At 35.0% G+C, this 26718-nt stretch overlaps 1 protein-coding gene across 1 annotated transcript; it reads right to left on the bottom strand.

The window, feature by feature from the left end:
• Positions 1-1045: 1045 nt before the first annotated feature.
• Positions 1046-22192, bottom strand: LOC149570675 (uncharacterized). The gene is made up of 2 exons (XM_089817242.1): positions 21829-22192; positions 1046-1119 (listed from the first exon to the last, which is right to left on the bottom strand). The coding sequence occupies exons 1-2, from the start codon at positions 22190-22192 to the stop codon at positions 1046-1048; spliced, it is 438 nt and encodes a 145-aa protein (XP_089673368.1).
• Positions 22193-26718: the final 4526 nt, after the last annotated feature.

The following is a 26718-nucleotide window of genomic DNA, read 5'->3' as shown; positions in this document are numbered from 1 at the left end:
CCCAGCGCAACACTGCCCATCAATACAACGAGACTAAAATCAGAAAAACCCAAATCAGAAGGTGTTCAGAGAAAAACCAAAATTCAGAAATCGAAAGTTGTTTAGGGAAATAAGAAAATGGGAAAGAAGAAGGTTACAATGGCTCGGAAGTAAAGAAAGATGAAATTTTGAGCTTCATAGAAATCTGCACTTTGTATGTCGAGATGTTGAGCTTCTATTGATTGATAAATCTTCGACACACAACTTGGCATTTCAGAGCTGGTGATTGTTATGATCACGTCCTCGCCGAAAAGCTCCACGCCCACATTAACATCTGTGGAAGGAGAATTTATTTCATGGCTGTCTAATTTCTTGGCCAATAACCGCTCTTTCTTTTTCTTGAGCTCCCCGACTTGTTCATGGAGTTGCTCAATGTATTTGCTGGTTTCATCGATCAAACAGTCCCTTTTGACCTAAAACCAAAACCGCCAACAAATTTTATTACAAGTTCTGATTGAAGTCACCACATTTCGAACTAATAGAGAGAGATGTAACTAAAAGATCTGATTCACCAGTATGCATAAAATTTATGATACAGATCTGATTTACCAAAAATACTAAAAATTTATGCAAAGAAGGAATACCTTGCTTGTGGGAGGCTGTGGGAGTATGTTGGTGAGTGTTGCAAAGCATTCCCTCATTCGTTTTCTTCTTAACTTTTCGGAGAAGACAATGGATTGAATTCTTTTCTTCCTCTTTGCAGCCTCAGTGGTACCTTCCATGATCTCATCATCCTGTGTGAATAGGTTGTCCAAATCGACCTCAGGCAAAGTGTGGAGTAGCTGGTTATGAATGGAAATAGGATAAATGTAATCCGTGGGTGTCATTTTGTCTGCAATTTCTGCTTTAATGGAAGATGAAGAGCAAGGAAGATGAGAATGAAGGCAAAGAGGGGGACATGATGATTATAAATAAGCACAATGCCTCGGCGGATTACCTCTCGATCATAGCAATATTGCGCTTTTCTAGAAGTAGCACGTGAAGTGGAAGTTTTATGTTATATATTTTACGAGGGACGCTTGGTCTTTGCTTGTGAGTTATGCCCATGGATATCAAAATTCTGGTCAACTTTAGCCTGTTCTGCTTGAGAAAAACAAAAACAATTATTATATGATCTTTCCTCTGAGTACTTTTGAATGGCTGTTGATCAGGTAAAGATAAAGGATAGGACAGCAGGTTAGCTGAGAATTTTAACTAAATATTTGTAAGTATACTCAGCAAGACTTGTTTTCTAGTTGGTTCTTTAAGAACCTTTCAACTTCCTAGATAGACCACTAACCCATTGACATTTCTATAATTTTATAAAATCATTTCAAATAAATAATAAAATAGAAATTTATTGATATTTCTATAATTTTATAAAATTATTTCAAATAAATAATAAAATAGAAATTTGATAGCTGAAGTAAATAATTGGTCTTCTGGATTTGATTGTGTGCGCTTTTTTTACCATCAACGTTTCGGATCATACTACATGATCCATCATCAGGATGAGAAAGTGCAAGAGTAGAGATATTGCACTTTCTCATCCTGATGATGGATCATGTAGTATGATCCGAAACGTTGATGGTAAAAAAAGCGCACACAATCAAATCCAGAAGACCAATTATTTACAAATGGATTGTGGAAATCTGATAATATTAGCTGAAGTAAAGTTTGTTTTGCATCGTGTTTTATATTTTTAATTGTACTATATTTTTATAAATCTATTTAACTTTTCAAATTGACTAAGAAAATAATAGTATAGAATTAAAAAAAAGTGTGCCGAGAAAATTTATATTCTCAAAGATTTAATTAGATCAAATCTCACCTATAAATAGAGTTCAAAGAGGAAAGAATGAGCATAACAATAAAAGACTAAAAATAATGCAACACTAACAAAAGGAGGCACTCATTACCAAGTTTTCATCCAACATCACCGCGAGGAAGAGTATCATGAAATAATAATAAGAGGATCCTCTTTCATTTGGACTGTTTTGTATAGGTCGTTGAACACAAATCGAAGAGATACCTCTCTCCAATAGAGGAGTGTAGCCACCTATGCGCACCATGCCCCATTAGAAGAGGTGAAAGGGAGTGTTGAGGGATGAGAAGAAATGCATATAAATTATCTTTGTTTCTTGGAACCAAGAGCTATGGGACAAATAATCACCATATCAAGTGAAAGACAATAATAAATAAATAATGGGCTTAAAAAAATCGACATGGAAATCATAAATCTTCAGAAATAAATCCAAACAAATAGGGTTTTCATTGGATGTCACAAATTCTTGATTTCATGTTTGAAAATAGCAAAAAAAAAATTAATAAATGACAAGCTAGTGGTCATATTTGAAAATAGCTTCAACCTCAAACAAATACAAAATAAAGAAACCTTAGAAAGGTTGTACGTAGCTTCACCTATTGGACTCATCTAAATAAACATATATGAGAAGTATTTAATCTTCCATCATTTGCATTAAGATCTATGAATATTGGTACAAATTTATGTATATGGACACACTTAGATTCTACAATATAACATTAGCATCCTTTGGATGAAAAACTTAATAATATAATTTTGCTTGGATTTTTCAAAAAGTATTAGATGAAGGCTTGAATTTATATATTTTTAAAAATAATAATGGATACATGGAATTCGCTACGCCCTTAGTAATGGTGTATATAGGGTTACAAATAGTCAATTTGTAGCTATCTTAATCCTTAATTAAGTCATGTTATCATTATTATATTATTATTTAGGTAGGTAGGTCAACCTAGGTGTTATGTAGGGTTGTGTCTATTCAACCTAAGAATAATTAGGTATATATAGGAGGTCGTGAGTCTTATTTCGACATTATTGAGAATTGGAGATATTTGGAGGTTGCCCCCTCGAAGTGGCCTATTACGCTTAGTTAATATCAAGTATTTAGATAATATTTCATATTATTTTTTCTATTGTGCAAGTTATTTCATTACAAGTGGTATCAGAGCATGATTTTGGCACCATAGAGGCAAGATTGTTTTTCAACATTGGGGCAATTTTGGGAAGAGCATAACTTTCATATTTTAGCAAATTTTTCAAATATTTTTAAAGGATTTTTGAAGACCATATTAAAGAAGCTATAGTTCAAAATTTAGAGAAATTGGAGAAAATTTGAGGAAATTATTGCAGAATTACTATTTCTACACAATTTATTGAGATCTTCATATCTCTCATCCTGCCGAATTGGAGTATAACTTGTATTAGGTTTTTGAATACATAGTAGAGGAACCTAAATTTCAAATCATGGATAAATTTTTTTTTAAAAGCAAGATATTGCAAAATTAGGAAAATTCTCTTTCAAGGCAACAAATTTGCTATTTTTTTGGGGATTTTTTCCGAGTAAGGGTATCTTGACCCTAGTAAGTTACAATAAAAATTAAACAAATAGATCAAAGGATTTAAATTTCATTTGTGTGATTTATTTCAAAAATATTGGTTTCCATCATGACAAAGCCTTCAATAAGAGGCAAAAAGAATGCTACCACACCGGGGAAATCCTCTGATCAAGATTGGGAAGCAATAGAGGATAGTAATCCCAATGAGGAACTTAGTAAGTTCAAGGAAGAGGTTAAGAGGGATATGTGTGACCTAAGAGGAGATATATCATATATATAAAGCATGTTAAGCACCTATATGAATGAAACAAGGAAGGATCTCTCAAGCAATCAAGGTGAAACCTTCAAGTCAACTAATAATGACACAAAATTTATTAATCCTATGGGATCTAGGATTTTTTTTCCAAAGGTGGATATGCACAAATTTGATGGCAAGGATCCTTTAACATGGATAAATCAAATGGAGATTTTTTTTTAAGTACATCATATCCTATATGGACAAAAGGTCACAATGGCTTCCTTATATTTAGAACCAGATCAATTCATTTGGTATTGTTGGCTTTGTACCAATAGGAGGAAAAAGGGTCTCACCTTAAGAGTGGATTCAAAAATTCCAAAATCTATCCTTAAGAGTGGATACAATTACAAAGGAGAACTCGAATGATTTATTCTTGGGTGGTCTCAAGGATCATATTCAACATGAGGTATGCATGTTTTGTCCCAGCTTGGTAAATGAGTCTTATATTGGCATGCAGGGTAGAGGAGAAGTTCTTGATTCCTAGAAAGCAAGGGGCTAATATGACAAGAGAAAAAGGATATTCAACACCTTCTCTTCCTCAACCTACTAGGTTGACTCCACAACAACTTGAGGAGAAAAGAGAAAAAGGGTTGTGTTTCAATTGTGATAGAAAATATCGTCGAGGACATAAATGTAGTGAAAAGAAATTGTTCTTTATTGAAGGTCTAAGTGAGGAAGAAGAGGATGAACCCATATCAGAGGAGGATAGGGAGTCTAGTGAGGAATCAAATGATTCTCAACCAATCATTTCTTGTCATTCACTTTGAGGTTTTAGTGCACCACAACCTCTCAAGGTAGTGGGTTTCTTAAAGAAGCAATTTGTGACAATGTTGATCGACTTAGGTAGTACTCATAATTTTATCAACAAAAATTTGGCAACTCTTCTAAATTGTTTTATATATCTAGCCCTAGAGTTTTAGGTTTTGATTGCAGATGAGAGCACAGTTAGTTGTTTAGGGAAGTGTCATAGCATCAAATTATCCATGGGAGATTATTAACTTTATACCCCAATGTATTCGATGTTAGGATTAACCTCAGATAGAAATAACAGTTACATGCAAATATAACCAATATCAAAAAATAATAGATTGCACATAAGAGAACATAAGACACCAAGATTTAACATGGTTTACCCAATCCCCTGGGCTACATCCACCAACAACAAGTTTAATATTATTATTATCTAGTGATTACAACCTAATTATAATCCGTAATCCCTTACAACTCAATACTGCTGCAAGAACCAATTTTCACATCACACATTATGAAAATCCCTAACCCTAAGCCCATTTTATACAAGCTTTTTACCACTTGCAAAATTAGGGCTAGAATAATAGAAAAATAGTACCCAACGCCTTTTACAATATAAGGGTATTTTTGGCTTCGACCCCACCCTATACTGCGACAAGGAGCACACCTGTGGTCTTGCCCTAGGACCCCGTAGGGGTATTGCCCCTTGATCTTGTCTTGGGGGTTTTGCCCCTAAACCCCTGTAGAAATAATCTAGAGGAAAATCATGCTGAATAAACCTCTAAGTCTGATTAGGCTCCACATCACAACAATCTCCCACTTGGAGACTGATTAGACTCCACAACAATAAACTCCCACTTGGAGACTGATCATAGCACTACTAAACCTATAGCTCCAACTGGAATATCAAACCACCGTAGACTCTATTGTTCTTTTATTCTATTTAGTCTAGAAGACCAATCGAAGTTGAAGAGGAATTTAGCTTCTCCCTTGTCATAACCTTTGTAAATAGATTTGTTGGAGTATCATTTGTATGTATCTTCTCTAGCTTTAACTTTCCATCATCCAAAACTAATCGAATGAAATGGTACCACAACTGTATGTGTTTTATCTTTGAATGCAAAGCTGAATCATTTGCAAGATGAATGGTACTTTAACTATCTATAAACAAATAATTATCCCTCTATGGGTGTCCCAATTCTTTCATGAAGAAATGAAGCCATATCATCTCCTTGGCTACCGTTGTAATAGAAACATACTAAATACCTCTGTATTGGATAAAGCATTAACCTTCTATAATCAAGAAACCCAACTCACTTCTACCCCACCAACAGTAAATACATAACTTGTAGTACTCTGCCTGGTATCAATATCCCCTACCAAATTTGAGTCAACATAGCCTTGTAAATTAGTAGTAGAGCTCTCAAAGTGTAAACACTTACTAGATGTTCCTCTCAAATATCTGAGAATCCATTTAACTACATTCCAATGCTTAATTCCTAGATGACTCATATAGCTGCTAACAACTCCCACTACATGTGCAATATCTGGCCTAGTACATATCATAGCCTACATCAAGCTTCCTACAACTGAAGCATAAGGTACCTTGGACATCTTATCCTCCTCTTATTGTGTCTTGGAACACATCTCCTTAGTCAACTTCAAATGACTAGGTAAAGGTGTACCAACAACTTTAGCATTCTCCATAGAGAAATGTTGCAACATCTTCGTAATATAATCAGCTTGAGATAATGTCAATTTCCTGTTCTTCCTATCTCTACAAATCTTCATACCAAGGATTTTTTTTGCTGCCCCTAAATCCTTCATAGCAAATGAATGTGCTAACTATTCTTTTAACCCCTTACAAGCATATCATCAACATACAAACATAAAATAATGTAGTTGTCATCATCCAACCTCTTAAAGTAAGCACAATGATCTGAATGACACCTACTATATCCATGCTCATGCATACAACTATCAAATTTCAGATACTATTGCCGAGGTGCTTGCTTCAAGCCATATAAACTTTCCTTCAATCTACACACTAAGTTCTCCTTACCTTTGGCCTCAAATCTTTGTGGCTATGACATATATATATATCTCTTAATCCAAATCACCATGAAGAAAGGTTGTTTTAACATCAAGCTGCTCCAAATAAAAATCTTTAGTAGCCACAATACTTAAAACAATGCGAATAGAAGTCATTTTAATAATAGGAGAGAATATCTCAACAAAATCAATGCCTTTTTTCTGTGCAAATCTTTTTACCACTAACCTAGATTTAAATCTTTTCTTACCTCCATCCTCTTCTTTCAACCTATTAACCCACTTATTTTGTAAGACCCTTTTACCTATAGACAACTTGCACAAATCCCATGTCTTATTTTTCAACAAAGAGTCCATTTCTTCTTTCATTGCAGTCTCTCATCGAATCTTTACATCCACCTACACAACTTCATCATAACATTCAAGTTCACCAACATCAGTAAGTAAAATAGAATACAAGTAAGGGGAAAATATTTCTAGAGGTCTACTTAGCCTTGTTGACCATCTAACATTCACTAGGGTGTGTGGTATTTATTATTGCAGTTGTTACACATCATGGGGAATTGTTGGAACATCAACTTTTGGATTATCATTCACCACTACATAATCATCTTCTTTCTTCTCATGTTGCTGCAACAGATCTTTGTAGAACACTTTCTCAGTAAATATGACATCCTTGCTTCTTACAATTTTATAATTTTTAAAATCCCAAAGCCTATAACCAAATTCATTAATGCCATATCCAACAAAGGCACATTTCTTTGAGTTAGCTTTCAGCAGGGTTCTATTTTCAAAATTTATATGAGCAAATGATTGATGACCAAAGGTTTTGAGAAAAGAATAACTCACCTTCTTACCAATCCATGCTTCCTCTAGAATACCACAACCCAAAGGGGTAGAGGGGCCTCTATTATTCAAATATACAATACTATTTATAGCCTCTACCCACATGTTTAAGGGAAACCCTACATGCAACCTCATGCTTCTTGCATGCTCCATTATTATCTTGTTCATGCGTCCAGCCACTCCATTTTCCTATGGAGTCCTTGGAACAATTTTTTATCTATGAATACAATTAGTGGAGCAATAATCTTTAAATTCATGACTGCAATACTCATCACCATTATTAGATTTGAGACATTTTAATTTCTTACCAGTCTCATTTTCAACCAAGCATTTCCATTAGATTTATGTCTAAGGTAATAAACCCATACTTTTCTAGTTGCATCATTAATAAATGTAATATAATAATGAGAGCCACCAATGGAAGATACCTGAGTTGGTCCCCATACATCTGTATGCTCAAGCTCTAATTTCTCACTTTTATTTTCCATCCCAGTCTTCATAGAATTTACTCTCTTTTGTTTTCCATAACACAACTTTCACAAAAATCCATATTAACACATTTCAGACCTGGTAAAAATTTCTTTGAATGAAGTAATTTCATACCTTTCTCACTCATGTGCCCAAGTCTGTTGCGCCACAATGCTATATCAAAATCTATAGCAGCTATTGGTTCTCCTTGCTCAACTATTCATGAATATTCATTTTTCTTTGAAACAATCAAAGTAGAAGGAACAATATAACTTGTACATACCTACTTTCACACCTTTTTCTAATACAAGGGAACCTTTTGAAACCTTCCATTTTTTATCATTAACAGTAACTACACAACCCTCATCATCGAGTTGCCCTACTGAAATTAAATTCCTACTCATCCCTGGAACATGTCTTACCTCATGTAGTAGCCAATGATTCTCATTCTGCAACTTAATCTTAATTTTTCCCTTTCCAAAAATTTGATAGGGTTCATTATCCCCCAAATAAACAAGCTCAAAATCCCCTTGGACATAATCAATAAAATAACCTCTATGAGGTGTAGCATGAAATGAAGCACCAGAATCTAGAACCCATGAATCATCAATACTTTTTAAAGAAAGAAGCAAAGCATCCTCTTCGGATTTGTTACTTACCATATTTGCCCCCTTGTTCCCTTCTGGTTTATCTCCTTAATTGTTCTTTTGAGTCCAATAATCTTTCTTCTAATGCTATGTTTTACCACAATACTAGCAATCTCTTGGTCCTCTAGATTGACAACTCTTCCCCTTTGAATTTCCTCTTGATTCTCACGATTTTTGAGATTATTTCTTCTCTCAAAGGTGTGTTCAAATAACTTCCTAATGTAGATCCACCTAAGGTTTTCATACGATTTTTCTCACTCAAAATAACACTAATCACATCATCATATTTTAGGGTATTAGATCCAAAAATAGAATTACTCACAACCATTATCAAGCCATTCTAGCTTTTAGGCAAAGAACACAAAATCAAGAGAACCCTATTTTTTTCATCAAAATTAATACCCAAAGAAGATAACTAACTAGTACCAATATTAAACTCATTTAAATGATCTACAACTGATCCACCTTCTACCATTTTCATATTAAATAAATGCTTCATGAGAAATACCTTATTTGAAGTGGAGGGCTTTTCATACAATTTTGCTAGGGTTTCCATTAACTCTTCTATCATCTTTGCTTTTGTAATATTAAATGTCACTAATGGTGCCAAGCATAATCAAATGTTTCCAAGTGCCTTCCTTTCTAAAATCTCCCAGTCCTCATTTGTCATAATTCCCTGATTCTTGGTTTTTCAATCCAACGACTTTCATAAATCCTTTTGATAAAGATAGTCCTCCATTTGCATCTTCCATAACTGAAAGTTCTACCCATTAAACTTGTCAACCCTTAGCTTACCCTCGTATGCCATCGCTCCCACTCAATTGTGAGACCTTTCTGCAGAAGATCGCTAAAAATGATGACGGTCTAGCTAAAAAAAAATGACAACTTGGCTCTAATACCACTTGTTAGGACTAACCTCAGATAGAAATAACAGTTACATGCAAATATAACCAATATCATAAAATAATAGATCACACATAAGAGAACACAAGACACCAAGATTTAATGTGGTTCACCCAATCCCCTAAATTATGTCCACCAACATCAAGTCCAATATTAGTATTATCTAGTGATTAAAACCTGATTACAATTTGTAATCCCTTATAGCTCAATACCACCACAAGAACCAATTTTTGCATCACACATTTTGAAAATCCCTAACCCTAAGCCCTTTTTATACAAGCTTTTTTCCACTTAAAAAATTAGGGCTAGAATAATATAAAAATAGTAGCCGACACCTTTTACAATCTAGTAGCCCTAGGACCCTGCAGGGGCGCTACCCCTAAACCCTCGTAGAAATAGTCTGGAGGAAAAAAATGCTGAATAAACCTCTAAGTCTGATTAGGCTCCACATCACAACATGTGATATCCATGGGTGCAGCAAATATTGTTTTGGGAGTACAATGGCTTACTACATTGGGAACAATTGAGATGAACTTCTAAAAACTATTCATGTGATTTCAATCAAAAGGAAAGGTAGTGGAGCTAAGGGGATTGAAGGCAAAATCCCCACAGATGGTAAGCTCTCATCAAATGCAAAAGTTTCTTAAGAAAAGTGTAGATTGATTTGTGGCCCAATTATGTTCATTAGGAGTCTCTCAATCTAATTCTCTTACTCATCCAGATTTACAAGCAATAATTGATCATCACTCAGTGATTCTTGGAGATATGTCTAAAGGACTTCCTCCTAGAAGGGATAATGATGATGCCATACAACTAGTTCTAGGGAGCCAACCACTAAACATCAGGCCTTATAGGTACCCACACATACAAAAAAGTGAGATAGAAAAAATTGTTGAGGAAATGCTAGAGGCAAGAATTATCAAGCATAGCCAAAGTGCTTACTCATCACCTGTTGTGATGGTGCGTAAGAAGGATGAAACTTGGCACATGTGTCTAGATTATAGAGTGCTCAAAAAGTAAATCATTAAAGATAAGTTTCTTATTCCAGTCATCAATGATCTTCTAGATGAATTAAATGGAGCTATGCATTTTACCAAGTTAGATCTTAGATTGGGTTATCACCAAAATTGGATTAAGGAGGAAGATATTTGGAAGATGGAATTTCAAACTCATGAGGGTCATTATGATTTTTTGGTGATGCCATTCGATCTTACCAATGCACCATCTACATTCCAAAGTTTGATGAATTTCATTTTTAATAAGTTCTTGAGAAAGTTAGTGTTATTGTTTTTTGATGTTATATTAATTTATAGAAAGACTTGAGAAGAACATTTGCAGCATGTAGATCAAGCATTACAATTACTTGAAAATCATCAACTATATGCTACGCCATTTAAGTGTGCTTTTGGTCTTAAGGAGGTGGAGTATTTGGGACACATAGTTTCACATGAAGGAGTCAAGGTGGACCCTAACAAAATTAAGGCTATCATGAAATGACCTATTCTAAAAACTATTAAGAAGTTGAGGGGTTTCTTGGGATTGACAGGATACTATAGAAGATTTTTGAAAAATTATGGTTGTATAGCAGCACCCCTTACCACTCTATTGAAGAAGGATTATTTTCATTGGAATAAATATGCTAATGTATCATTTGAGCAATTGAAGAAGGCTGTGTACAAATCCAGTGCTTGCTACTCCAGACTTCTACTCCAGACTTCACCAAGGAATTCATTGTGGAATGTGATGCTTCTGGAAAAGGGATAGGAGTAATTCTCATGCAAGAAGGTCAAGCAATTACTTTTGAGAGTCATCAATTAAAAGGTAAAAATCAACTCAAACCTATTTATGAGAAGGAAATGCTAGCAATCCTTCATGCTATTATAAAATGGAGGCCTTATTTAATGGGTTGACACTTGAAGGTTAAGATAGATCATGATAGCCTTAGATATTTTTTGGAACAAAGACTATCATCAAAAGAGCAACAAAAATGGGTCACTAAGATGTTGGGATATGACTTTGAAATTGTATACAAGAAAGGGAAGGAAAATCTTGTGGCCGATGCACTTTACATGAAGGATGAAAAAGACGAAGCCTTATTGTGTGCACTTTCAATATTACATGAAAATTGGGTGGTAGAAGCCAAAGAAGAGTAGCAAAATGATGATGTAACAAGTAATCTCATCCAACAGATAAAAACTAACCCTAGTAATTCAGATAAGTTTTGTTTAAAGGGGGATATTCTTTGGTATAAAGAGCTCTTGTATCTTAGCAATAATTCCATTCTTAAAAAAAAGATTCTCAAAGAACTACATGAGTCCCTAATTGGTGGTCATTTAGGATTTTTGAACACATATCATTGGGTCAAGCAAGATTTTTTTTTGGGAAGAGCTAAAAGGTGATGTCCAAAAATTTGTGGCTAAATGTTTGGTTTGTCAAATAAATAAGGGGGAAACAATTAAGACACTAGGTCTCTTGCAGCCTTTATCTATTCCTAGCCAATGTTGGGAAGAGGTTTCCATGGAATTCATCATAGTGATTCCCAAATCTAAAGGTCATAATGTCATCATGGTAGTAGTTGATCGCCTCACTAAATATGCACATTTCATTGCATTATCATATCCTTGCTATGTATAATGGCAAAAGTTTTCTTGAAGAATATCCAAAAGATACATGGTACACCTAAGGTTATTGTTAGTGATTGTGATCCTATCTTTACTAGTCACTTTTGGAAAGATTTATTCTCATGTTTGGCTACTCAATTGGCTCATAGTTCTTCATACCATCCTTAATCAGATGGGCAAACTAAGGTTGTTACTAAATGTTTGGAAGGATATTTGCGTTGTTTCACTATAGAAAAAAAATCTCAATGGGTAGATTCGCCACCTCTTGCAAAATGGTGGTATAATACTTCTTTTCATAGCTCATCAAAAATATCTCCATTTTTGGCACTTTATGGATATCATCCTCCCATCACATCATCACTAAAGGTGTCATCAAGAGTTCAGGTAGTAAAGGACCACTTACTTCATCACAACAAGTACTTTTAGGACTCAAGGAGAATTGACCTATGGCACAAAATCATATGAAACAAAAAGTAGACCAACATTGTAGTGAAAGAAATTTTGAAGTTGGGGATTGGGTGTTCTTGAGATTGCATCCTTATAAACAAATCTCAATGAAGCAACAAAAAAAGAATAATAAGTTGTCTCCAAGATATTATGGACCATACCAAATCATGCAAAATATTAGTAGTGTTTCCTACAAGCTTGAGTTGCCACCAAAAACAAAGATACATCCAATTTTTCATATTTCTTGTTTAAAGAATGTCATGTCCCCTTTTCAAATAAAAAAAAATAATTACTTTTGCTAAGGCAGGTAGGCTCAAAAAAGTGAAGTTTCGGCAAAAGGGGCTAATCTTTGGAAACTAATGGATTAATAAATAAAAATTATTATTAAAATATGTATTATTGACCCCTCTTGGTTGTGATTCAGGGTTATGCCCTCTTTTAAAGGGATTTGGAGGTATTTCGGGCTCATTCTAGAACTTGATTTTTGCTCATTGCTTTGTTGTTCTTCAGAGGCTACCGAACTTGTGGAGGAGACAAAAGGATGAGAGTTTGAAAGTTTCTAGGGAGGCTCAAGATGGGTGTTTGAGGCCATTCCATGTGCAAGCTCATGCAGAGGTTACCTTTGTGCTGAATAGTGCAAATTTGTGAGTTTTAGGGTGTGTTTATTGTAAGAGTTTGGTGTTTCCAGTTGAGTATTTCATATCAGTTTGATTTGCTTCTATATTTCAGACATTTAGATTTTAAAATAGATCCAAATATAGATATTGGATCCTATTTATACTTTTGTAATAGATTATTAGTGTTTTGTGGTGTTTTCGAGCTATTTTGTGTTGTTTTCGAGAGCCCGATGAGCATTGTTTTTGTCCTCCATTTGGGAGCTATTGTGTAAAATCTATATAGATCTAGAAATGCCATTTTTTTGGCTGTTATTCTGGAAAAAATTCTATAAAAATGTCTACTTTCAAATTTATTAATAATATGTGAAGCTATGAAGTTTTTGGCACTATTTCGAGCATACCCGATTTGGGTTTTATTGAGAAATTGGTTGATCTTTTGAAATATTGGTTGTTTGATTTTAAAATCTGATTAGAGGCTTTAAATATCATATAAAATTAGAAAGGGAACATTTTAGTGGTATCATAGGTATGATCTTGCTAGCCTGAGGGTTTGTAGAAGTTTGCATGTAACTAAGTGAAAGAGAAAAGAGATATTTGCAGTGAGAAAAGAATAAAGAAATTTTGATCAAACCTATAGTTAAAAGTAAAAGTAAAAAATTCAAGGAAGGAAAAAGTATGGCTGACCTAGATGAGATGGAAAAGAAATTCTTTTAGGACATCAAGAATACTTAGAAGCAAATAGTGGATAGTTTGGCAGAAACTAGAGAGGCTTTGCAGATATTGATAGAAAAACTGCAAGGAGTTGCATCTACTAATGAGAAAGTGAGCACTTCAGAGGAGCCAAGAAATCTGAAACCAACACCGTCTAAATAAAAAAAATTTATTTTCCTACCTGTAGATGAGCCACCAGTACCAAATCCAACCTTAGTCCTGTGGAAGAGGTTACAGGTAACTTGATTGCATCAAGAGCTACTTACAATGGCTTAGATGATGACTTTCATAGTTTAGCTCATTTTAGAGAATATGTGGATATGATGAACACTTTGATGCCTAAGAAAGAGTACATGAGGGAGCATGACATAAGTGGAAGAGAGCTCAAAAATAAAATAAGAAATTTTACAAAACCTATATTTGATGGAACAAATACAATTTCAGCGAGAACATGGCTACAAAAATTACTGACCTTCTTCACACTTAACCCCATGAAGGAGAGTGATGCTGTTCAATTCGAAAGTCTACAATTGGAAGATGCAGCCTATGATTGGTGATATCATGGAATGACTACTCAAGGTCATGATTAGGTAACTACATATGATAATTTCAGTCAAAGAGTGATAGGTAGATTTGACCTCAAGGATGATGAAGAGTATTTTAAAGAATTGTCAAAGTTGAAGCAAACCAAACAAGTTAATGAGTATATAAAAGAGTTTCAAAAAGTGGTTGTTATGGTACCTAATATGAGTGAAAAGAGGAATGCTTATCTTTTTCTTGATGTTTTGGAAGATTCTGTTAAGGGTCTGGTTAAGGCTTTCTCACCCTCAACCTTATAGGAAGTTATCAAAAGAAGCTTGCAACTTGAAACTTGTGTCCCTATGAAACCAGTCACTAATCAAAAAGCCCCAAATCTTTGGCAACATAAGGGGAATTTTTAGAAAAAGACTTTTCCAGTACTACCACCAAAGAATGTGATAAATGTAGCAAAAAAGAAGGTAGATGAAGAGACTATGAGTGAATTATGAAGGAAAAATATTTGTTTCACTTGTAGAGAACCATGGGTTCCAGGACACAAATGTTTGGGGAAAGGTCAAGTGCACTATATTGAAGTTGTTTCAGAATTGGACTCAGATGAGCATGAGGAATTTCATGAAACTAAGGAGGAGGAAGAAGAAGAGAAGAAAAAATAAATCAGCAAGGATGGCACTTTAGTAGCATTATTAGGAGTCCCAAGATACCATCCCTTTCGAATTCGAGGGGTACTAGCAGGGAAAAGGTTGACAGTTCTTCTTGATAGTGGGGCAACTTACAATTTTATTGATGAGGGATTTGTCATGAAAAGAGGCTTAAAGTAGAAGATTTTGAGGGATTCAATCTTACTATAGCTAATGGATTCACTATGCCTTGCACACAGGTGGTGAAACAACTCAAGATGACCTTAGGAGATTATGAGTTATGTGATGACTTCTATGTTGTTGGCATTGGGGAGACAAATCTTGTATTAGGTGTTCAGTGGTTGCACTCGATTGGAGGCTATTACATGAACCATCAAACTATGGAGTTTAAATTTTATTCCAATGGGAAAGAAGTCTTATTGAGAGGCTTATCGAATGGAGCACCTAAGGTGGTCACTGCAAAGAGGATGGAGGGGACTTTTCAAAGAGGACAAATAGCATGGGAAACAGGAGTCATAATCCATCCAATAAGCTCTCCAAAGAATCAAGGTAATTTCCATTTTGAAATTCAAAATATTCTTGATAAGCATAGTATAATTTTCAATGATTTGCCTCCAGGATTACCACGAGATAGAGGTTTTGAGCATGTTACAGAGTTATAATAGGGTGCCAAACCAGTTATAACAACTCCATACCACCATCCAAGAGGTTATAAGGAAGAAATAGAAAAAAATATTAAGGAACTCCTGGACATGGGATTCATAAGGCCTAACTCTAGTCCATTTGCATCATTTGTGGTACTTGTCAAGAAAAAGGATGGTACAATGAGAATGTGTATAGACTATAGGGCTCTAAACAAGAAGACCATAAAAAATAGGTATCCCATACCATGCATAGATGAACTCATTGATTAGTTAGATGGTGTTGTGTACTTCTCAAAAATTGACTTAAGATCAAGGTACCATCAAATCTGAATGAGGAGGGAAGATGTGGAACAGACCACTTTCATATGTCACTATGGGCACTTTGAATTTCTTATTATACCATTTGGCCTCACAAATACATCATCAAGCATCTTCAAAAGTTTGTTTTGGTATTTTTTGATGATATCTTGATATACAGTAAAACATGGGAAGAGCATCTAAAGCACATAAACACTATTTTGGGAATTTTGGAGCAGCAACCCTTCTATGCTAAGCTATCTAAATGTGAGTTTGGTTTGATAGAGATACTATATTTGGGACACATTATAAGTTCTAAAGGAGTATAGGTTGATCAACAAAAAATCCAAGCAATTTTGGATTGGCCTCCACCCACTAATCTTGCACAGTTGAGAGGTTTCTTAGGGTTGTGTAGCTACTATAGGAGATTTGCTAAAAAATTTTCTTAGCTTGCTGCCCCCTTGACTGATTTGACAAAGAAAGGAGCTTTTTTTTAGATAGAAGAGGCACAAAAAACATTTGATAAGCTTAAGGAGGTAATGAGTTCATGCCCTGTGCAACTATGCTTGCAATTCTAGCTTTCTCTTTTCCTTTTTGTTGTTGAATGTGATGCTTCTGGAGAAGGTATAGGGGTTGTCCTAACTCAAAGGGGACATCCAATAGCATTTGAGAGTAGAAAATTAAATCAATTAGAGAAAGGTTACTCCATCTATGATAAGGCAATGTTGGCAATCATGCATGCACTTCATAAGTTTAGACAATATTTAGTATGTGGAAGATTCATTGTAAAGACAGACCATAATAGCCTCAGGTTCTTCTTGAACCAAAGGGATTTGAATGATCATAAAAAAAATTGGTAAGAAAATTGCAAGCTTATGATTTTGATATTGAATACATGAAAGGAAAGAATAATGTGGTTGTTGATGCTCTCTCAAGAAAGCCCACTTTGTGTTCCTTAACATCTATCTCTGCTGATTGGAAAGTCTCCATAATTTTAGAGTATGCTAAAGATTCCTTTGCAACCAAGATTTTGGATAAGTTAGTGGATGATAATAGGTACAAGGTTGTTGATGAATTGATTTATTACAAGAACAAGATCTTCTTAGTGCCAAGATCAAAAATTAAGGAGAGGATATTGAGGGCCTTTCATGACACACCTTTGGCTGGTCATCAAGGATACTTCAAGACATACATGCAACATCAAGAGAGGTTTACATGGAAGGGTATGAAGGAGGATGTCCTTAAACACATTAAGGAATGTATGGTATGCCAAGAAAACAGAGTGAGCAAATTTTTCCTGTAGGGTTGTTGTAGCCACTTCCTATTCCTGGACAAAAATGGGAAAGTACTTCCATGGACTTCATCACTGAGTTGCCCAAGGTTCAAGGTAAGGATTGCATATATGTGGTGGTAGATAGAATAAATAAGTATGCACATTTCTTTCCCATCACATCTGATTTCAAGGCATCAAAAGTGGCTGAATTGTTCTTCAAGAAAATTTTTAGATTACATGGCTTGCCTAGAAACATTGTTAGTGACTGAGATAGTAGATTCCTTAGCTCTTTTTGGAAGGAGCTCTTTCATTTAGCAGGAACTAAACTCACTCTCAATATTAGCTATCACCCTCAAACATATGGACAAATAGAGATAGTTAATAAATGGATAGAGGGATATTTGAGGAACTATGTTTCAAATTAACAACATGCTTAGGTGAAATGGTTGCACATAGGGGAGTATTGTTATAATACATCTCATCACATGTCTATTGGTATGTCTCCTTTTTGTGCTCTTTATGGTTATGATGCCCTTTCCTTTATTGATCTAGTACTTTTAGATAGTAGTGTACCTATAGCAAGTGATTTCGTCAAGCAAAGCCAAGACATTATAAGGTCCCTCAAGGATAATCTACAACATGCACAGAACCAACATAAGTTGTATGCTGATAGGAAAAGGACTAAAAGATCTTTTGAGGTGAGAGATTTGGTATTAGTTAGGTTGCATCCATATAAGAAAAGAACCTTGAAGAGGAGTGGGGCAGAAAAGCTCAAGCCAAGGTTCTATGGGCCTTATAAGATCATCAGGAAGGTAGGAGAGGTAGCTTATGAATTGGAGCTCCCACCAAATAGAAAAATACATAATGTTTTCAATGTATCTTGCCTAAAGAAGGTTCTAGGCCAAAAAACCATAGTATCTACAAAATTACCACCTCTTGATGATGAAGGTAAATTAGTTGTGATACCAGAAGAGGTTTTGGATACAAGAGAGAAAAGATTGAGAAATAGGAGCATCATAAAGCATTTGGTCAAATGGAAAGGATTACCATTGGAGGATGCAACTTGGGAAGGAGAACATATTTTTGAGTGTCCCAACCTTCATTTCTTGATGACAAGCAATATTTAGGAGGGGAGGACTTTTCATGTCCCCTTTTCAAAAACAAAAAAAAAAAACTTTTGCTAAGGTAGGCAGGCTCAAAAAAGTGAAGTTTCAGAAAAAGGGGCTAATTTTTTGAAAACCAATGGATTAATAAATGAGAATTATTATTAAAATATGTATTATTAACCCCTCTTGTTCATGATTTAGGGTTATGCCCTCTTTTAAAGAGATTTGGATACATTTCGGGCTCATTTTAGAACTTGATTTTTGCTCAATGCTTTGTTTTTCTTCAGAGGCTGCCAAACTTGTGGAGAAGGAGACCCAAGGATGAGAGTTTTTAGGTTTAAAATGAGGCTATGGATAGGAATTTGAGGCCATTCCATGTGCAAGCTCATGCAAAGTTTGCGCTTGTACTGAACAATGCAAATTTGTGAGTTTTCGTGTGTGTTTATTGTAAGAGTTTGGTGTTTCCAATTGAGTATTTCATATCAGTATGGTTTGATGTTGTATTGTAGAAATTTAGATGTTAAAATAGATCCAAATACATGTATTTTTTCATGGTTATACTTCTGTAATAGATTATTAGTGTTTTGTTTTGTTTCTAGGCTATTTTGTGTTGTTTTTGGGAGCTTGATGAGCATTGTTTTTGTCCTCAATTTGGGAGCTGTTGTGTAAAATCTATATAGATCTATAAATGTCATTTTGTGGGCTGTTATTTTGAAATTTTTTTTAATAAAAATTTCTACTTTCATATTTATTAATAATATGTGAAGCTGTGAAGTTTTTGGCACTATTTTGGGCATACCCGATTTGGGTTTTATCGAGAAATTGGTTGATCTTTTGAAATATTGGTTGTTTGATTTTAAAATCTGATTAGAGGCTTTAAATATCATATAAAATCAGAAAGGGGACATTTCAAAGAAGGTAATTGGGTAGAATATTCCTACTCAAACAGTACTACCCGAAATTGATGAAGGAAGAATAATTTTGGAACCAGAGTGCATTCTTCAAACACGCATGAAGAAGATGAGGAATAGAACCCTGACTCAATATCTCATCCAATGGAAGAACTTACTAGTTGAAGAGGCCACATGGGAGGATGAGGAGTTCATTCAAAAGAATCCACTTGGTTAGCATTGAGGACAATGCTTCTTTCAAGAGAGGGGGTATGCTATGCCCTTAATAATTGTGTATATAGGGTTATGAATAGTCAACTTGTGGCTATTTTAATATTTAATTAGGTCATGTTATCATTATTATATTATTATTTAGGTAGGTAGGTTGGCCTAGGTGTTATGTAGGGTTGTGTCTATTCAACATAAGCATAATTAGGTATATATAGGAGGTTGTGAGTCTTATTTCAACATCATATTGTGAAGTGTGTTCTCACTAGAGATATTTGCAGGTTGCCCCCTTGAAGTGGCCTATTACTCTCAATTATTATAAAGTATTTATATAATATTTTTTATTATTTCTTCTACTATGCAAGTTATTCAATTATAGAATTTGATCCTAGAATTGATGATTTATGAAGTAAAAGTGGACAAGTGATAGTTATAAAGTGTTTAGAATTATTTTAATTTTAATTAAAATTAAGATGCTTTCTTTACAATATTTTATGAATTATAATATCTTAACTAGTTGTATTAAACAATCAATTAAGTGTATTGAAGTGTTAAGTATGTGCATGGAGACATTGATTAATTACAAAGGATGCACATGAATTATTTGCATGGAAGGATATGTTGAATAGGTTGATGAGTTTGTTTTGATTAGATAAATCAAGATAGAGCCCAAACCCTTAAACAAAAACAAACATCAAGTTTAGTTGATAGAAAGATAGGGGTTCACAAGAAGTGAGACCACCAAAACAGAACCAAAAAATTTAAACAACTAAGACCAACAACCAAAAATAAAAAGAACCAGTGGAAACTAAACCAACACAAATAGAAAAAACCAGCACCAAATACCAATATGAACCACCTACACAATAACCACAACAAAGGACTACTACTTTCTCAACTCCTTGAGCTGATCCAAGAAGGAGAGCATCTTAAATGGCCTAGAAGAAGGTGCATCCCCAAATAAAACCTCCTTCAGAGCAACAAGTTGAAAACCCTAATATTTAACATGACTTTCATCTTGCCTTTTCCTTTTCTATTTCTTCCTCTAGCTTACTTTGGAACCCACCTATATCCTTTTCCACTTTATCCTAGGATTTCCTATATTGAGTAGCCAAGTCCTTAGTTTGGTCACCTAGTTGATCATGGGACTCCTTAATGGATGTGTAATGGGAACCTTTAAATGCCAAACAACTAAAACAACTACTGATAGGAATTGTGTTAAACAGTTTGCATCCAACTCCTTATTCCTCCATTTACTAACTCAACCTCTTATGACTTCATAAATGGGATTTTTATATTTTTTTCTTGCATGGAATTGAAAATCACACAACATCATAAAAAATAAAGTACACTAATATGTAGATTGGAAATTGTATTAGTGCTGATAAGATGTTATTTTCAAAATTTAATAAAATCAAATACATGGTATATTATCAACTCATTAATTCATCCATTATTATTGACATAATGCTCTAGCAAATGTTATTTAAACTAGCTGTTACAGTGACATGAATAGTGTTGGATTAATAGTAACTATGTGAATAATGTCGCATGAATGGTACCTGCGTGAACAATGCTATTATAGTATTTCTATCTTCAAATAGTTCAATATCTTCATAAAATAATTCCCTCAAAGTAGCATAAGCATTGGATGAGTAATGAAGAAGATATGAGAAAAACATCAAATCTACCTATAGCTAGAAACATGCCCAATCTATCAGGTAATGAAGCAGATGATAATGGATTCCAAAGGCCAAACGCCAAGGGAATGATGTCTAGAATGTCACAAGAGAGAATAGATGCCCTCTAATGCCAAGAATAGATCTACAACTCACACATCAATTTTCTTCTCATATTTAACCAACCCTGAACAATGGCCACCAACTCTCCTTTTATTCCCACTTCATAAGGTTGACCCACTTTTCACATACAATGTGGGATAAAGTATTTCAAAATAAAATAATTTAAAATAGCATCTTATTTATCCCTTGAGCATCCCCTCTCAAACACACAACCCAACATAAATAATATTAAAGTAACACTCTATCATTTTAACATTTAATTTAAATGCTACTTTAATAAACTTCAAGCTTTAAAATAATATATCAATCAGACTTGAATTGAAGCAAGTGATATCTTTTTAGAAAACTCTTGATGTGAAGCTTCAAGTCCAATCATTAGAAATATGCCAACTCTGATGCTTAATCAACTTACTGTAAATAGTAATTCCATCCAAAGACCCCATAAACAAACTCCAATTGGCCTTGAACTAGGAATGACTAGGCCAAATCACTCCAAGATCCCTTTGAACTCCTCGCTAGCCCTTGAGACCATGAAAAATTAGGCTAGCAGCAACATAGTTGATAATTGCTAAAGAAGGGACATTACAGTCTCCTCCCCTTGAAATTGCTTGTCCTCAAGGAATCTCAGTCTCATCTGCTGTAACACCTACATACCTTCCCATGTAACATCCTCATTTGGAAGGTCTTTCCATTTTACCATGTATTCCTTAACTACCCTATTCCTAAGAGTCTTCTCCCTCATATCCAAAATAGCTTCAAGGACCAACACAAGCTTCCCCTCCTCATCCAACAATGAAAGATCTGTAGAAGGCACAATTCTTTGACCAATGGCTTTCGTAAGCCTTGACACATAAAACACATTATGTACTCTACTTCCCTTTAGAAGCTCAATCTCATAGGCAACCTCACCCACTCTGTGAATCACTTTGTAGAGACCATAAAACCTAGGCTTCATCTTCTCGGCTTTGCTCTTCTTAAGCAATGATTTTTTGTATGGATGTAGCCTCAAGTAAACCATATCGACTACCTAAAAATTTCACTCTACCTTGTGTTGATCAGCATACAACTTATTTTGATTTTGAGCCTATTGTATATTCTCTCGAAGCACTATTAGGATATCCTGACTATCCTACAATAAGTCTTTGTCTTGGGCACTTTATTGTACCCCAAAACTAAATTGATTAATCTAGGTTCTTCCTAACCTTACTATGCCATGAAAGGAGTCATCTTGATTGACATATGATAAGTGGTGTTATAACAGCACTCTCCCATATGCAACCATCTAGCACAAGCTCTTTTTTGTGCACTCACATAGTTCCTCAAATATCCCTCCACCCATTTATTCACAATCTCTACCTTCCCATCTTTCTATGGATGATAACTAGTGTTGGGTGTAAGATATATACCACACAACCTAAAAAATCCCTACCAAAAAAAATCATAAATTTACTATCCCAGTCACTAACTATCAATCCAAGCAGCCCATGTAACCTAGATATCTCTTTGAAGAAAAGATCTGTCACCTATGTTGTTGTGTAAGTGGATGGAATAGAAAAGAAGTGAGTGAACTTAATCAAGGGGTCTACCACCACATATATGCAATCTCTCCCCTACACTCATGGTAAACTAGTGACGAAGTCGATTGGAATACTTTCACATTTCCTATCAGGAATGGGCAAAGGTTGAAGCAACCCCATGGGAAAAGTGTGCTCTCCCTTATTCTGTGGACACACCACACACCCTCTCACATATCTCTGTACATTATCCTTGAGTCCCCTCCAAGTGAATCTCTCATAGATCTTCTTATAAGTTTTGAAGACCCCAGGATGTCTAGCTGTAGGTGCGTTATGAAATTCCCTCAACATCTCCTCTCTAAATTGTGATGTAGGAATCAAATAAATCATGTCCTAAAATCTAATCAAACCTTCCAAGACCACATACATATCATCTTGATGGTGCTGAAAACTATCCCAGAAGCCCAATTATCTCCTACATACTCCACTGCAATCCAATCTCTCCAATCTCTTGAAATTTCTACCAGAGCACATAAGTGAGGTCTTTGAGATAAAGCATCAGCCACCACATTTTTCTTACCTTTGAATAACTCTATGTCAAAATCATAAGCTTGCAATTTGGTAACCCATATCCACTTTTGGTTATTAAGATCACGTTGGCCTATGAAGTATTTAATACTATTGTGATTAGTCTTGATCACAAAACACCCACCTACCAAATAAGATCAAAATTTGGCCAATGCATGCATTATGGCCAACATTTCCCCATCATAAATATAATAGCTCCTCTTAATTCCTTAGAGCTTCCTACTCTTGAATGTAATAGGGTGTCTCTCCTACATCAATACTGCCCCTATCCCATCTCCTGAAGCATCACCTTTGAAGCTCAAATGGTTTTGTGAAATCAAGTAGAACTAGAACTAGACAAGATGACATCACTTGTTTGAAGTGGTCAAAACATCTCTATGTTTCCTTTATCCATGTGAAGTCCCCCTTCTTGCATATTCGTCAAGGGTGCAAAAATCTATGAGAGTCCCCTAAAAAACCTCTTATAAAAACCACATAAACCAAAGAACCCCTTAAGCTGTGTGAGGTTTGTGGGAGTAGGCTAATCTACTATAGCTCTAGTATTTTTGGGATCAATCCGAACACCATTTGCACTAATGATATGCCCAAGGTAAAGGAGCTCGGTCAAGCCAAACGCACATTTATATTCCTTAGCATACAATAACTCTCTCTCTCTAGAATAGATAACACCTCCTCCAGATGTTGTAGATAACACCTCCTCTTTAGAGTGCATAATAATTTGTCACTGTTAGCCACGGTGACTCTAAACCCATCATTCTCCTTAATTTGTAAACCTCTATTGGTTACCAATTGTTCATCTATGAAATTATGTGTATCTCCAATGTCAATGAGTGATATCACTTTCTACCCCTAGATAGTACCACTAACCTTAATTGTGATTGCCTTTTGAACCCCCACTAAATGTGCCAATGATGTCTCATCCTTAGGAATGTTGCTCTCCTCTATAGTGCTATCCTCAGCTGAATTAGATTGTTGATCCTCCCTCTTTAACTATGACTCCTCTGCTAATAAATAATCCATTTTATTTTCCTTATCCTTGAGAGGTCACTTATGACATAATTCCCAAGGCTCTCTGTAATGAAAACATAGCTTCTTTCTCCTCAACTCACTCAGGGTGTCATTATCCAAATTATTATCCCTTTTTGGCTAAGCATCCTTGTGATTTTTTTTTTGTCCTTATCCTTATCCTTCTTCATCTGTGAATCTATAGGCTAAAATATGCTCCTAAAATAAGAAGGTGCTAAGTCATGAGCCTTCTTACTGGCCTCTTGTAATGTAGTTGGTCCATGCCCCTTGACCCAACCCCTCAAGGGATCTAAGAGTCCATCCATAAACAACACTACTAATATCCTCTCTAAAATATATGTGACTAACATAGCTAACCTCTAAAATTCACTAATATACATCTCAACTCATCCCCATTGCTTGAGTTGTGCCAACTCCTTCAACTGTAACTTGGGATCTTTGGTATCAAATCTCTATATGAGCCTCTTAGTGAACTCCTTGTAAGATGTGATCTAATTATACCCTAAGGTTACCATGCCATAGTGCCACCATTCATGTGTTGGGCAATCCAAATAAATAACCACATACTGAATAGCCTCCTCCTCATACATAGGATTCAGTTGCAAGTATGTATCTACCTTATGCACCCAAGCTCATGCAGTCATCTTCCCTGAATCATCATAATAAGCTAAAGAAAGTTTTCCCACTTTCTTTCTCAGCTCAAATTTTTTATTCCTCCCTTCTTCTCTATGAATGCGTCTCATCCTCAAGTCCATATAATCTTTGAGGGAAATATCCTCCTGATACTCCGATCCACTAGCCTCCTAGTCCTTCGTAAACTGATCCTATAACTTGGTAATCTGTAGTTCATTTATTAGTTGAACTAGATCTCTAGGTGGGAAGGTGGGTAGAAGAGGTCTCAAGCTTGTTTTCTAAGTTGGGTGTGCAACGTGTCTAAAGTTATCAGCCTCATTCCTAATGTTTCCATGTTCATTATTATTACCATTAATATTATTCTCAGGATCATTGTTGTTACCTTGGGCTCCATTATTATCATTTCTCCCATTATTATCATTTCCATTGTAGGCATCACCTAGATTAACGTTGAGGCCCATTTGTCTAACCATAAGCTGCAACATCATATCCATTCACCTATTTTTTCTTGTGCATAAACTACCCCTTCTCTAATGTATCGAGTAATTTTTTGAGTATTACCTCCCCCTAATCTTGATCGATATTCTTGCCTCTGCCTAGTCCTGCATTCTTGTTGTCTTGGTCACCCATATTGTTTTCCCGATCAAAGAATATCTTCTCTATGTGTATTAATTGATTATATATCCACCCATATGGATGAACTAGATTATTTTCTCTACAAATCCGAAATCATATTTTGTCTTACTTTGGTATTGTGAAAATTATAAGGCCCCTCTCGCATTCTGAAACATACTTTCTTAACCTATTTTATTCCTAATTTTAGAGTTTTGACATTTTGTCTAACACTTTTCCATCTCCCTTGCTATTCTAAATTTTATGTAATGCCTCCATAGGATGGAAGGACAACTAGGCTATGATACCACTATAATGGGAACCCTTAAATGTCCAAAAACTAAAATAACTAATAATAAGAATTTTGTTAAACAATTTGCATCCAACTCCTTATTCCTCCATTTACTAATTTAACCTCTTATGACTTCCGAAATGGGATGTTTATATTGTTTTCTTGCATGGAATTGAAAATCACACAACATGAACAAAAAGAAAGTACAATGATATGTAGATTGGAAATTGTATTATTGCTAATAAAATGTTATTTTTAGAATTTAATAAAATAAGACACATGGCAGATTATCAAATCACTAATTGCTTCATTATTATTGACATAATGCTCCAGAAAATGTTATTTAAACTTGATGTTGCAGTGACATGAATAGTGTCAAATGAATAGTAACCATGTGAATAGTGCCACATCAATAGTGCCACATGAAAAGTACCTATGTGAATAGTGCTACTACAATATTTTTGTCTTCAAATAGTCCAATATCTTCATAAAACCATTCCCTCAAATTGACATAAGCGTGGGATGAGTAATGAAGAAGATATAAGCAAAACATCAAATTTTCCCCTAGCTAGAAACACACCAAATCTACCTGGTAATGAAGCTAATAACAATGGATTCCAAATGCCAAACCCCAAGGGAATGATGTCTAGAATTTCACAAGAGAGGATAGTCATCCTCTAATGCCAAGAATGAATCTAAAACTCACATCAGTTTTCTTCTCATATTCAACCAACCTTGAACAATGGCCACCAACTCTCCTTTAATTCCCACTTCATAGGGTTGACCCAGTTTTCACAAGCAATGTGGGATAAAGTGACTTAAAGTAAAATAATATAAAATAACATCTTGTGTCTCCCTTGAGTGACCCCTCTCAAACAC

Source organism: Cupressus sempervirens, chromosome 3 (assembly GCF_028749045.1).
Source record: "Cupressus sempervirens isolate cs-2001-9-10 chromosome 3, ASM2874904v1, whole genome shotgun sequence".
Taxonomy (NCBI): domain Eukaryota; kingdom Viridiplantae; phylum Streptophyta; class Pinopsida; order Cupressales; family Cupressaceae; genus Cupressus; species Cupressus sempervirens.
Note: the sequence above shows the minus strand (reverse complement) of the source record. Positions and strands in the feature narration are given on the sequence as shown.